This window comes from Varanus komodoensis, unplaced genomic scaffold (assembly GCF_004798865.1).
Source record: "Varanus komodoensis strain SLA01 unplaced genomic scaffold, ASM479886v1 scaffold38, whole genome shotgun sequence".
NCBI classification, from domain to species: Eukaryota; Metazoa; Chordata; class Lepidosauria; order Squamata; family Varanidae; genus Varanus; species Varanus komodoensis.
This window is the reverse complement of record NW_025335909.1, coordinates 7,614,641-7,627,794: the sequence shown is the minus strand read 5'-3', so window position 1 is coordinate 7,627,794 and position 13,154 is coordinate 7,614,641. Positions and strand designations below refer to the sequence as shown.

At 44.6% G+C, this 13,154-nt stretch overlaps 1 protein-coding gene across 11 annotated transcripts in view; it reads left to right on the top strand.

Annotated features, from left to right (window-relative positions):
* The window catches only part of CLIP1 (CAP-Gly domain containing linker protein 1), a 74,054-nt gene that overhangs the window by 49,720 nt on the left and 11,180 nt on the right, over positions 1-13,154 (top strand). For all 11 annotated transcript variants that reach the window (XM_044440583.1, XM_044440584.1, XM_044440585.1 and 8 more), the window contains 4 exons: positions 1,122-1,259; positions 3,687-3,793; positions 7,637-7,751; positions 12,144-12,196. In XM_044440583.1, the coding sequence (XP_044296518.1) occupies positions 1,122-1,259; positions 3,687-3,793; positions 7,637-7,751; positions 12,144-12,196 (413 nt within the window). The remainder of the gene's footprint in view (positions 1-1,121; positions 1,260-3,686; positions 3,794-7,636; positions 7,752-12,143; positions 12,197-13,154) is intronic.

The following is a 13,154-nucleotide window of genomic DNA, read 5'->3' as shown; positions in this document are numbered from 1 at the left end:
ATACTAATATAAATTGTTTCAGTGTCTGCACTTAATTTTGCACGATCCAGCACCTGGCTCAGTCTGAACACCCTCCTTAATTATCTTGCTGGCAGCAAGTTTTCTCAATTACGTTTTTTGAAAAATCTCTTAACTGCTTTAATATTGTGGTGGGGTGGGAGGAAGGTCACATTTAGCTGTACAGTCCTCACAACTACTGAATGTTGCAAGTCGGTGTTTCAGTTGTGAATAAAAAAAGCAGGTTTCCAGATCTGTACGTGCTGCCCGCCCTGCAGTATGCGGCACATGCGTGTCCTCATGTTGAACATGTTTAAATTATACATTGAAATTGGCTTCCAAAAGTTAATTGTTCAACCTCCTCCTAAGCCTTGCAGTAATTGGGCAAAAGCCAGCAGGGCAATTTCTAAGCAGAATTGGTTGTGAAGTTAATGTTGCGAAGGATTTGGCAATGTCTGTTATCTTTTTATTCACAGTGGGATCCACATTCACCACCAACAGGAGACCGATTGGCATTCTGTGCCCCCCCCCCGCTTCATAAATCGCAAAGCTTTCCTTCCAAGCTCTCTTTTATATCGTCTTGCCAGAGCCTGAAGCTTTGATTTTGCTCCCCAAAAGGATTGGCTTCACAATAGTAAAAGATTCCCACCATATCTTTGTCCTTATCAATTTTCATTTAATTGTTGTCTGTCCTTGCCATGCCTTCTCAGTATTCTCACCCCAAAACAGAGCAGAAATGACAAGTCTGTTGGTAGTGAATATCTCTGGAACTATATTTTTTAATGTGGAAAAAAAAATAATCCAAAAGAATGATTTCGTTAGGGCCGTCTATCTCACCTCAAGAATGACACTAGCATGGGACTGTACGTAGTATAGTTTCTGCATGAAAGAAGACGGATGATAGACTTAATTATATTTGATTAATTTTTAGAATGCACACAAGCCATGAGAGGTGGAATGCTTGTTTCACATACCGAAGCAGCTTGCAAATGGCTGATAGCCGTTTGTGCGCTGCTTACCCAAGAGAGATTCTCTTGACTATGGAGGTTGTGGCTGAGGGGTCCTTCAGCTGGAATCCAGTACAGCTTTGCATGAGACTTGACACAGCTATTTTTGCCTTGCAGAATACACAAACAGCTGAAGATGCTTTGCAAGTAGCTGAGCGAGTAACCAAAGAGAAGGACGCCCTTCATAAAGAGAAGATAGAGACGTTGGCCTCTCTGGAAGATTCCAAACAGGCCAATCACAAGTTGCAGAAAGAAGTAAGCAAATTCAAATCATGACTGTCTAGAAAGTGTCACTGAAACCAATATAATAGGTGGTGGGAATGAATCATTTCTGAGATCTGAAGGGTGACCTTTACTCAAAGCAGACAGTTTTGCTCTGGATGGACCATCATTCTGACCCCAATAGAAGGCAGATTTAAATGTGTCTAATGACAAATAACTTGGGTTCCCATTTTCAAAGGCTTTCATTTCACTCATTCTTTTCCCCTTTCTTTTCCAAGCCTGCCAAACATTAAAGAGAACGTGTCTTTCATGGATCATTTTACTGTTGGTTGTAAAGCTTTTGCCAGCCCTTCAAACATGCAAGCTGCTTTCTAGGAGCCAGAATCACCAGAATCGGGTCCTGGTCTGCTTATTCTGAGTGTAAACAGAACCAGGACCTGATTCTGTGTGTTCTTGAGTGGCACCAACTCTCCAAGATCTCAGGGGGTTCTTTCCTACTGTGATACGAGGCACACGGGGGGACTGAACCTGACAGCTTTTATGCCTGCTCTGCCGCTCCACTGTGCCCTTCTCAGGATTGTGTGCACCTTCCAGAAAGATTTAAACAACAGTTGTCAATCAAAGAACAGGCCATCACTGCTGGCGAGCACAGATGTTTAAGTGCCTTGATACAGTTAATGCCAGTGGTTTGTTTCGAGTACCTGGAAATTAAACTCCAAAACCACTGTAATTCTGCGTGCGTGGCCAGAGATTATCTGTTACATAATTTAATACATCACTGAGTGCTTGTGAACAGATGGGGTCATGGGCTGGTGGCAGCTCTCGCAAAATAGATGGAAACCTGGGAAATAAAAGGCACGGCAATCAGCTTGGGGCAGAACCATTAGATCAGTTGAAAGGATGGTACTCCCCACACTGCCAGCTCAGAGCTTAGCACCCCACTTCCCACGGATCAAGGTACTGTAAAGCCTCACAGAAGAGAATTTTATTTTTGCTTATTTTTGTTTCCATCTCTCACTTTCTCCTAAACCCGTTGCGGTGTTTTATGTCCAGAAAGGGTGATGGGGTGTTGTCACGCCACTGTCCATTAACGTTTGGTGGATCGTTTAGCAGTTTGCTTTACAGAGTTGGCATATTTAACTTTCAGAAGGCATGAAAGAGGATGGTGCAGCGAATGCCTGAGTTAAAGGAGACTCCGAGGTGTGTCAGAAGCTCTGTTAATTGAAGGATAATCAAACTGCCAATGCATTCGGGGCTTTAACAGCCACACATTTTCTGCCAAGTGTAGCTTTATTAAGGTGAATTCAAACAAGCACTACTGCCTTCAGTTTGGACAGGTCCTTTCTGGGAGCTGGCGAACCTTAAGGCGGTAATGTGTATGTGAGCTCATTATGTTTGGCGGCAAATATTCTTCTAGGCTGACAGTAACACTGGGAAGTAATCAACTTCATGTGGGTAATACATTTTTCCATGTACTTTATAGTCTCCTCTGCATCATTTATAAGGTAACCTTTCCTGCCATCCTAGTTTCACTCTTCCCTTCACTTTTGTGACCGTTCAGAACCTGAAGTAGCCATATTCTACTTAACATTGACTGATGCTGGACTAGTGTCAATTAATATTCCTTGTCAGCTGTATCTTAGGCTGTGTGCTATGGGCCTGCACCTCTGGATCAGCTTTTACGGAGGTCCATCGGGTATTTTCTTTACAGTCTTTCAGGAAAACTCAGGACTCCGGTTTTTGCCGGCCTCTCCATAATTTCTTGGGCCTCTGGTTCTGGGTACCTTCTCTCTTGATTTATTTAGTAACTTTTGTTTTTTATTGATTTCAATGTGTGTGCAGTTATGAATTTTGCCACAGCTTTCCATATGGTTTTAATCTTGTGTGCTGTCTTGAAAGGGTTTTATTCTTAAAGGCTATCTTAAAATAATTTTTAATACACTAAGTTAATAAGGAGACTCTTAGGTGTTTTAGGTGCGACTGTGTTATAACTTAATTAAGCAAAACTTTAGAGATACATAGTTGTGCTTGCCATATCTTTTTACTGCTTTTTAAATTAGCTGAGGTATGTGTGTATGCAGATCCCACTGGATTGTAGCACTGTGAGAAGTGGGACAAGGTTAAAGCCACCTTCCGCACCGTTTTCCTGAGAAGTCTCTGCTCATAGCATTTGTAATTTGCACTATTAGGGGAAACACTGCGCAAATATGTGTTTTCCCTAATTCGTATGTGGTGGAGAGCAGGCAATTTAGATTTTCTTCAGTGAACGGATGACAAGAATTTAAGTACACTCCACCGCACACACAGTGCCACAGTCCCAGGCCATTTTGTGGACCTCTGCAGCTGTTTTTAAAAGAAATAAATGCCAGGACAACTAACTGCTTCTTTCCGGTGCTTCATCTACCCATGGTGCTTACAGCCTTGGGAAAACGTAAGCCTTTCCCCCTTTTCTCTTGCAAGTTGGATACCCTTAAAGAAAACCACCAAAAGAATCAGGAGGAGCTTAAAAAATATCAGGAACTTTGCCACATGGAGAACAAAGAATTGGAAGCGATTAGAAAAGAAGTGTAAGTATTTAAGTCTTGCCCTGTAAAACCCCTGTGAGCCTTGATTTTTATTCATGAATGTAAGTGTGTGGCGTGGGGTGTGTTTCCAAGCAGTTACAAAACAAGTACTGTGCGTGTTTTTTAAAAGAGCCATTCTGCCCTTTGAAAGTTATAAAGGAAATGCAGTTATGGGTCACTTGAGGTTATTGGATATTCTGAAAGCAGCAGCTGATTTAAACCCTTTGCATTTGCTCTAGTGTGTATGCTCCTTATTGATTTGGAACCGTACATGGTGTGGCCACCCGGGGGCACCGGTGCTTTTAAAATAGTCTTGTAGCCCATGCCCTCCCTGCCACCCCATTCTCTGGCGCTGCTGATCTCTTCTTTTTTCATTGCTCTGCCTGTTACTAATCCCACTAATGGCATTACTGGTAGTGCCTTACAGGAATAACCAGCAAGATTGTACATTTATAGATACCAGAAAATGTGGAGTGCTTAATGCTAACCAACAAAAGGATTTTGTTTACAAAAGGAGCCTTTATTAATTTTCAGTGGTGGTGGTGATGGGTGTGTGTGTGTGTGTGTGTGTGTGTGTGTGTTTAAATTATGTGTTACCTGAAACAAACATGTTGAATTTTCATGACCAGCTGCGGCTTGCAGTCTCTCTGGACAGAGAGGAATCCAAGCAGTGTCATGCAACTAACTGTACATGTCAAACTCCGCTCAATTCCGGTGCCCTCTGTTTCTCTTTAAAGCCAAATGAAACCCCCCAACACACTAATTGCATATTAGACACTCTCATTCTGGTCGTTTCATTCGATGTGCAGTTTCTTTGCTTTCTGGCAACAGCCTGGAAAAGAGGTCCTTCCTTGGGATGTGTCTAGTCTGGAGCAGGAGACGCCATTTTCACCCCGCAGGCCATCGTGCTATTTTGTTTGTTAAAGTGGGACGTGGGGGGATTTTTAATAATTGAGGGAGCATCGGAAGCTGTGCCAGGCTGTGTCAGCTTTTGCTAGACTTAAGCAACTGAACAAATGTGATTTTTCTCCTAGTAGGAGTACAGATTTGCACAGACAATGCAATTTAGGCTTTATTGAAAATGCTCAAGGAGGGAGAACACCTGTTTTTTTCCGTGTTTTTTTTTTTTAAGCCCTTTCTGCTTCGGGCCCATTAACAAAACTTGGAGGAGGCTGCACATGTACTTTTTATTACCGATACCTTGAATGATCTGGCCTTCTCAGATCCATCTTTAGCGTCATGCGGTCCCCCGTGTCATACCAGTTTAGCCTCGATAAGAGAGTATCAGTTATGGTTACAGGGAAGAAGTGAATTGGTTGATGCTTGTCCTGAAGTTGTCCTTGATCAGCGTGGCATCTGTTCTATCTTGATCTGATAAAAGTGGAAATAAATCCAGCTTGGGATTGGGTGTAGGGGGTCTGTGTATGGTGGGGATGGATTTGTGGAAGCCCGTCCATAAAGCAGTAGATATTACATAGTGTAGTGGAGAAAGGCTCTTGAAGCTGCTTTTTCTCAATTAAAAGGATGCTGCTCCCAGACTTCCTGTGCTAATTCAGTTTGTAACTGGGGCATGGGTGTGTGTAGGTGTTATATGCAAGAGAGGCTGGCTCGCTTTACAGAGGTATCGCTGCCATACAGTTTTAGAAGAGGGAGTATTTATGGTCTCATCTGAAAAAAATGGAAAGGACTAATCCTAAATGGATGGAATTTAAACCCCGCAATCAGGAAACCAAGTGGCATTAGCTCCTCCACTTGCATCATCTCACGGCCTCTGTACATGCGGCACTTTTTACGTACAGATATGTCCACGGTCGGGGGGGGGACGAGGCGAGGCGTGAGCACAGTGCAGCTGCCCTGTCTGCAGCAGCGGAGGCAGGAGCCAGGGTGCACACACACTGCCTCCCTGATGGGCCCGGGGGCGGCGGCAGAGTTGCAGCAGCGCAAAACGCACCTGGGGGCTCAAAGTGGCGTAGGAGGATATGGAGCAAGGCCAAAAGAGGCTTTGGGGGAGTCGGGGCGGGTGGGTGGAAGACGGGATGAATGGAATGAGCTGCACGAGCAGACAAGGATCGCAGCATGCCAATAAAAAAACACACCAAAAGACGCACAGGTTTTAATTAGAAATACAGGCAGGCATTGTCCTCACCGGGCAGGGGAGGGGTGGAAAAACTTTGCCATGGAAGCCAGCAAAGGAAAGCTCACTGCAGACATGCCACAGAAGAGTCGTGTGAAGGCCCCTTGCGTCCTGGGAAGGCCAAGGGTTGCGAGGTGTCAGTTCTGCTGCAGAGGCTCCTGGGATCCGTGCCAGGACTGGTTGGAGGACTGAGGAGGACGAAGGGGCAGAAAAAGCCACCGCAAGCCCGCTCATCTGTCAGGCTTGCTCTGTGAGAAATGCATGGTGTGTTTTTCCGTCGCACGCTTTCTGCAGTGTGAGTTAGCCTGTCATGTCAGCCCACCCGATGTGTGAAGAGCCTTCCAAGTCCTGCCAAGGCGGTACTGATCACACTGGGCCAGAGGGGCAGCCGATCCGGCTCAGCCTTCGTCCGCCTTCCCCAACCTGACGCCCTCCAGATGCGTTGGATTGCAACTCCCACAGTTTTCAAGCACGTGGCCTCGTTCCTCCTGCCCATGATCCAAATGTCGGCCGAGTTGATTTACGGAACATTTTGGTTACTCGTTAAACTCTCGAAGCCTAATCACTAGAGGCTGTTCCTATTTGCTGAACTCACCTTGCAGAGCTTGCCAGCTGATTCCAGTCCTTTAGAGACATTAATAGTGGTAGTGAACTCTAGAAAAGATGTTAAACTTGAGTGGTTGAGTCTTCCAGTAATGACACTTCCAGTAATGACGCTGAAGGGTGGGAATGACCCGGCGCACGGCGCACGGTGTGCTTGCTCTTTCACGTGGGCTGTTTCTTGGCTTTTCCCCAGCATTCCCCCAAGTGTCAGGGAATGATGAGTAATCAGCCGGTGCAGTAATGCAGCACGTCAGCGCTTCCACACAGACGTGCAGAAGGGAAGTTGTGGGCTTCTTCCTCTTGCCCTCTGTGGTACCTAGTCAGCCTCTGAACATCTGGCACATCCCCGACAGTTCCCCTCCCAGCCAGCAAGATGTAGGATGCCTGCTGCTCGTTAACGAGCAGAATTGAAGGAAAGAGAAATTTTGAGTAGGGGGCATAAGGGGAGAGTGGAAACCCTGGGAATCCTCTGATAACGGAAGGAAACTTGAAAAGCCACTTGGTGGCAAGAAGTAACCCTACAATGCAGACCCTTGGCTCGTTTTATGGCAATTTCTACGTGGCGGGTCATCTTTCATAACTTACTTCTCCTTGGCTCCTTCAGCTGGCACTAGCTCCAGAGTAGTTGGCGTTTTCTTTAATCCTTAGGAACTGGTTGCTGCAGGTATCCTGAGATTCCAGATGCTGAGGCTTGGCCAGTCTCGTGTGGGGCTGGGGGAGTTTCTGGTGCCTGGATTCTTCATCTGTTTCTCTCAATGCACACCATGAATGAGAAGGAAAGTCAAACTAGTTAAGTTCAACCCAGCCCACTTAGAGCTGCAAATGTATGTTTCTGGTTTGTTCCTTGCGGTTTCAAGTGGCAGGGGGCGAGGCGAAATAGAAGCAGTCCCATGCTGACGCCCACAGAGCTGCTTTCGAGGATCGATGCAGCTGGGGTGGGGGAGGGATGGAATTTGGGATGCGGGTTGACTCTCTATTAGAGATCTCATTAAGCACGTGGCTCCTTTTTTTTTTTTTTTTTTGCAAGTTGCAAAGCTGATTTCTCTCCCACCATTCCACCCCCTGTCCTCCCTGTTCCTATGGTAACCATGCATTCCCTGTCCTCACAGAGAAGCACTAAAGCTGGCAGAAGCTGAGAAGTCCCAGCAGCTTGCAGCGTTGCAAGAAGAAAACGTTAAACTTGCAGAGGAGCTCGGCAAAGGAGAAGTCACCAGTCACCAGAAGGTATGTGCTTTTGCTTCCTTCTTCCAAAGGTGGAATTCACTGGAGGGGGGGGGCTCTTAGGAGCTAATCATGTGTGCTTGCTCGCTCGTTGCACGCTCTCTCTCTCTCTCACACACACACACACTGCCTGTGATTTTAGAAAATTTACCTTTTATGATGCAAATCCTACAGAGCAACATTCCAAGCAGTAACAGCAGGACAGTAACAGGAACTGAGCCAGCTTAGAAATGGATTAAGTTTTGATTGAGGCATGAGTTTTCGTGGGCAACGGTAGCCATCAAAAGTTCTCTCTTGCCGCACAAAACCAGCCCATCACCAGGGCACCACATCTGCAGCCCTTCAGTTTTGAATTGCTCAGATATCACCTCCACAAGAATCTGAGACAAGCGGGGGGGGGGGGGGTTGCATAACTCCTAAAGAATCGTTTGGAGAGGAGAGGGTGATGGGAAAAGAGAGGTTTGGTGATACTGGTGGAAGGGCTGCACTGAGAGAGCTTAGAGGATACTCAGCTTTTCAATTAGAGTTCCAATTTCCTGAATCACTGGTTTTTCTTACATTAACACCTCTATAATAGGATTCTCATTAGACTGATGTTCCACAATGGCTTGTTAAAATACAAATACGTAAAGACAATGCTAATTTGTTCAAGGGATCTTGCTTTAATGAGCAAGTTGAAAAATTGTGTGTGTGTGTGTACAAGAGAGAGAATTTTGAAATGAAATATAAGGCTAGATATATGTTCCTTCTAAAGTCGACTCAGTGTTTTAAAATGTACAACCAGACGGGGCCTTTCCTGAACAAATCCTATTGCGATGCATAGGAGTGGCCAGGGTCACACTTTTGCTGACCAGTGTGTAGGCTTGGTCTTTGCACACCACAGAGGAGCAACTTACAGATAAGTTCTGAGTCAAGAGTGTAAGAGGAACCGTGAGCACAACACAGACTTCACAATGACTGCAGCTCGTGAGAGCGTGGCCCCATAACAGGTGGCACAGGTGTAAGACTGAACCGCAATTCAGCATCACATGGACAAGCTGCCCAGTCCCAGCGCCTTTGGCACATTGGCAAAGAGGGGTGCAGAAAACGTGTCATCTGGATCCAGAAACACAGAGGTTTGTCTTAACTCACTGAAACAAAGCAGATCCATACCATACTTGATCAAGCGACCTTGTTTTCATTGACCAAACTTAAAATTAACTACACTTTTGCCATATGCCTAAATCATGGCTTAGCATGACATTCGAACACAAGCACTATGTATTTTTATTGTTGGTCTTCTCTTAGTCAGGATTTTAAATGTATTCGATGCAAAGGTAACAGAAAATCTACTTTTAAACTCAGTGCAAACTGCATACACTCTTGATATCTTAATAATTCTACTTCTGTGGATAAAGGTCGGAAGCTTTTTGGATTATCCTATTTTCCTTTTTTCTTTACAAAATGCTGACAAGAAAATGAGAGCAGGAGAGAAGCGACAAGTCCTCCCCTTGGAAATTTATTTTGCAAAAATGAGGACTAGGAACTTGATTATTTTTTTTCCTTTATTTAAAAAAGAAAATTTTTAAATATCGCTCAGCAGTGTGATTGTGCTTGTGCCACAACACTGGGATGTGTGGAATGCCGTAGCTCTGCTCTTGGTATCATTTTTGGTGTGAAAGTTATATCTGCAGCTGTTGTGAAGCTGAAAAGAAACTGGAAAGTAAGGCAAGGATCCCAGGTGTTACCTTTCAGCTTCTTACCGTAAATCTTTTTGTCTCTTTAAAGAACTAACAAGAGTCTCTGGACTAATCAATTTAAACTAAAAATATATGCAGACTTAATTGCGGCTATAGGCTCCGAACCTGGACCTGCACCAGCAAAAGCACTTTATGGATTTAGTTTGCAGGCATCCTTTCGTAAATGGATTTTAAAAATTTGATTTGTACGAGGCTTAAAATGGTTGGATAATGGTTGGTAACCTAATAATGAATGTCTGCACGAGAAAGGGAGTCATGAAGCTAAACATGTCAGAACTAATTGTGGTTGATGAACTTGGCCCTGTTTGCCAAGGGCACCACAATCCTACCTTTATGAAACCCCCAGCTAAAGGGGAAGTACGTCCCTTCTCTATAAAGTTAAGGACATGGGAAAGGATGGCCCAACCAGAGGCAGACTAAATTTAATTTTATATTCTTAAAGTTCAAAACAATACCAGAAAGCACAGTTTGCCAGTCACTTCCTCCCATTGCTGTAAAACAGCACTGTACATCCATCGTCTCGCATCTTCCCGTGGCTTCCAGAGGAATTGTCCCATTGCATAAGGCTCTGTTCTCAATCGTCGTTAGGATCCATGCAATTCTTTCGCGTGTGTTCAGTGCCTTGAATCCTTGGGGCCAGAACCATAAATCTATGGTATTGCTTTGAGTGTAAAAAATGCAGGGTTAATTGCTGGCTTTTCCAAATAGGATTAGGAAAAATTTGAAGCGCTATTGTCAGTTAGTGTAGGTGGTGCTGATCTGTTTACACATAATAATAGCAAATCATGGGCTAATTAACCCAAGATACGCTGTGGTACATGCTCGGCACATTCCACAGCCTTTTTGCCACATGATGTCCAAACCAGGACACTCTGGATTACCCATAGGTTAAACAACCCACAGTTAACCTAGCTACTAATTGTAGGTTATCTGTGAGTCATTTAACCCACAATTCACCTATCGTGTCTGGATTCAGATGTCACTTAACAATCCCTAATTGGGGATTCAATATTCAGAAAAGAATGTGCCCAGCATATGCCGTGGCTTATGAACCCACAATTTCCTGTTGTTATGTGCCAGCCAGGTCCTGGAGGAACCAATGGTGCAGGATAGATTTCCTTTGCTCCCCTATACACTGTCGCCTCTCTCAGAGCAATTGTGAGATTTATCAACCTGGCCATCATCCTATGTGAACTGGCTACACCCCCTAGAATAGCAGTCTGTAACAAAGCTGGGGGGAAAAAGTCACTGTGAACATGGTTCCCCAAAAGTAGGGGGTTTGAAAAACTCTGATCTTTTGAAAGTGCAAGAGAGGAACTTGCATACCGTTTAGACAATCCGACCTCTCTTTGTGCAGTAAAAATAGTAAAGAAACGTACCCAGAACATCCTCATTTTCAGCCTTTGAATGTAGTGTCTTCTAAGAGAAGTGTGACAAGACCCCTTCATGTGTGGCAGGTATTTTGAGCAGTATCGCTATGGTAACGATATAAATCCTGCCCCATGTCTGTTAGCAGACTGTGTCTGCACGACACATTTTGCAAGTTTAATGAATATGGTTTCATCAATTATTTACACGGATATTTAAAGGTTACGGCTTGTGTTTGCTTGTTTACTTCCTGTAATGGGGTTAAGAAAAGTGGTGCTGTTAGCTAGACAGTTATATAAATAATTAGCTTCTTTGAAATTGATTAAAAATGCCTCTTTAAAGCGGTGAAGAAATTGCAGAGTTCACCTAGGGGGAAAGATGATACAGAAACAAAAGTGGTTATCAGTAAGGTGAAGAAGCGAGTGGAAGGCCGAAGAAAAGATGTATCAGTTTGTCTTCCAAACAAATCAGAGGTAAAACTGCAGAACTCATTTCCATAGTCAGAAGGGAGGAAATCCCATTGGCTACTTTTGTTTGCCTGTAGTGTGGCTTGTGAAAGCTTGTAGCTTCCGAATTGTCAGCCTTATCCTTAAGCTTCTTCCGAGTACCTTCTCAGGAGTTTGGATGTCTGTGGCCTGAGCAGCAAGGCTTGAAATTGAGAGCATCCGCCTGAGTCGCTTGCCTGAGAGCTGCCCTCGGGTGCTGGTGGGGGTGCTTTGTTTGTGCCGTCACTGAAGGAACTATTTTAGCCTTCCAGTACATTCTTGGCACGATTCTTGGTTTGGCTGTTCTAGGCCAAACCTCCCATGGCTGCTCTTCAGCTTTCTTTTTTTAATAAAGCGTCCCGCTTCCTGTGCCCTGAGAGCCAAGGCTCACAGTGGGACATGGCGGGAAATGGCCAGCTAAGGACCTCCTAGCAGGGGTGGGTGGGTAAAGCGGATCAGGCTGTAGGATTAGGAGGGGTGGAAGGAGGCGCGCTCTCATCAGGGCTGAGCAGACCCCCCTGCAACCGAGAAAGAGTTGAACCAAGTTCAAGGAAGGACTGAGTGTGTTCGAGAGGGAGAGCAAGAGGGCGATTTGTATCACATCCCAGCTAATAATAGCCATTATCTACGAACAGGGCCAAGGTGAGGGTCCTTGCTCGCTTTCCATTCTCATTTTGCATCTCTGGGAAGAAGAGATTATTTTGATACTGAAACTCTGCAAGCTAAGGGAAGACTTAGAATGTTTGAAATCAAAGGGAATTTTTTGTGCATGTTATAAATGTGACTTTGCTTTTGTCTTTCAGCTTGACGAAGAGAGATCTGTCCTCAATAACCAGTTGTTAGAGATGAAAAAGAGGTAAGCGCATGCAGAAAATTGGGAAGAAAAATAGGACAAACCCTGTGATGGAAACCCTTTGATCGCTCCTACCCATCTGCAGTTGAAATAACGACACATTTCTGCTGCTCAGATATCTTTGCATGTGAAATACTCAATACATGTAGGCAGTCGCATCCTCTACAATTTGCATAGAAATGCTTGACCTTAAGAAGCATTTAACATTGCTAATTGTGCCATCTTCTCTCACCCAGTGAGATGTTTCCCGCTCTTCTCTGCATTTCAGCACCCAGATAATTCAGTGCCATTTTTAGCACCCTCTGAAGCACTTACTTGCCGATCTGGCAAAGGCACAAAGCCCCCCACTGCTCAGTTCAAAACATGTTCATGACGTGGCACTGCTGAGCTTACGAAGCTGAAAACCATCCGGGTTTAACCTTTTAACACTACAAGGACACAGCACATCCTGAAAGACGCACATGCTCTCCAGAAAACATGCCATTACCAAGTCATTGGTCCTTTCCTTTTCCAAGCTATGCTGCAACTTTGCACGCACCAAGGGTTTGCCGTGGTGCCACTCAGCCCTGTAGCACAAGAAGAGCAGGCTCCCTGGCCTGGAAATACGAATGAATTTTAGAGGTTTGCCTGCAGAAAACACCTTTATGCCTAAGGCATTTGTTGTGGGATAGTGGATCAAAGAGCTCAGCTAACCAGAGATTTGGCCCCAAATGTCCATTTCTGTTGCTTGAGAAGTAGCAAGGGGTTTTCTGTCCAACCTCATGGACTTGTGATGCAAAGGATAAGACATTGACCTGCAAGCCATCTTCCCCATCACCTTTCCATCCATAAGAATGATTTTTTTTTTCTCTTTCCTACCCAAAAATGGTCCTTGTGAAATGTGAAAGCTGGTATTAGAGATATTCAGGGCTCTCTAGCTAAAAAAGGGGTCTTGGTGTTACTTCAGCTCATTAGACCCATT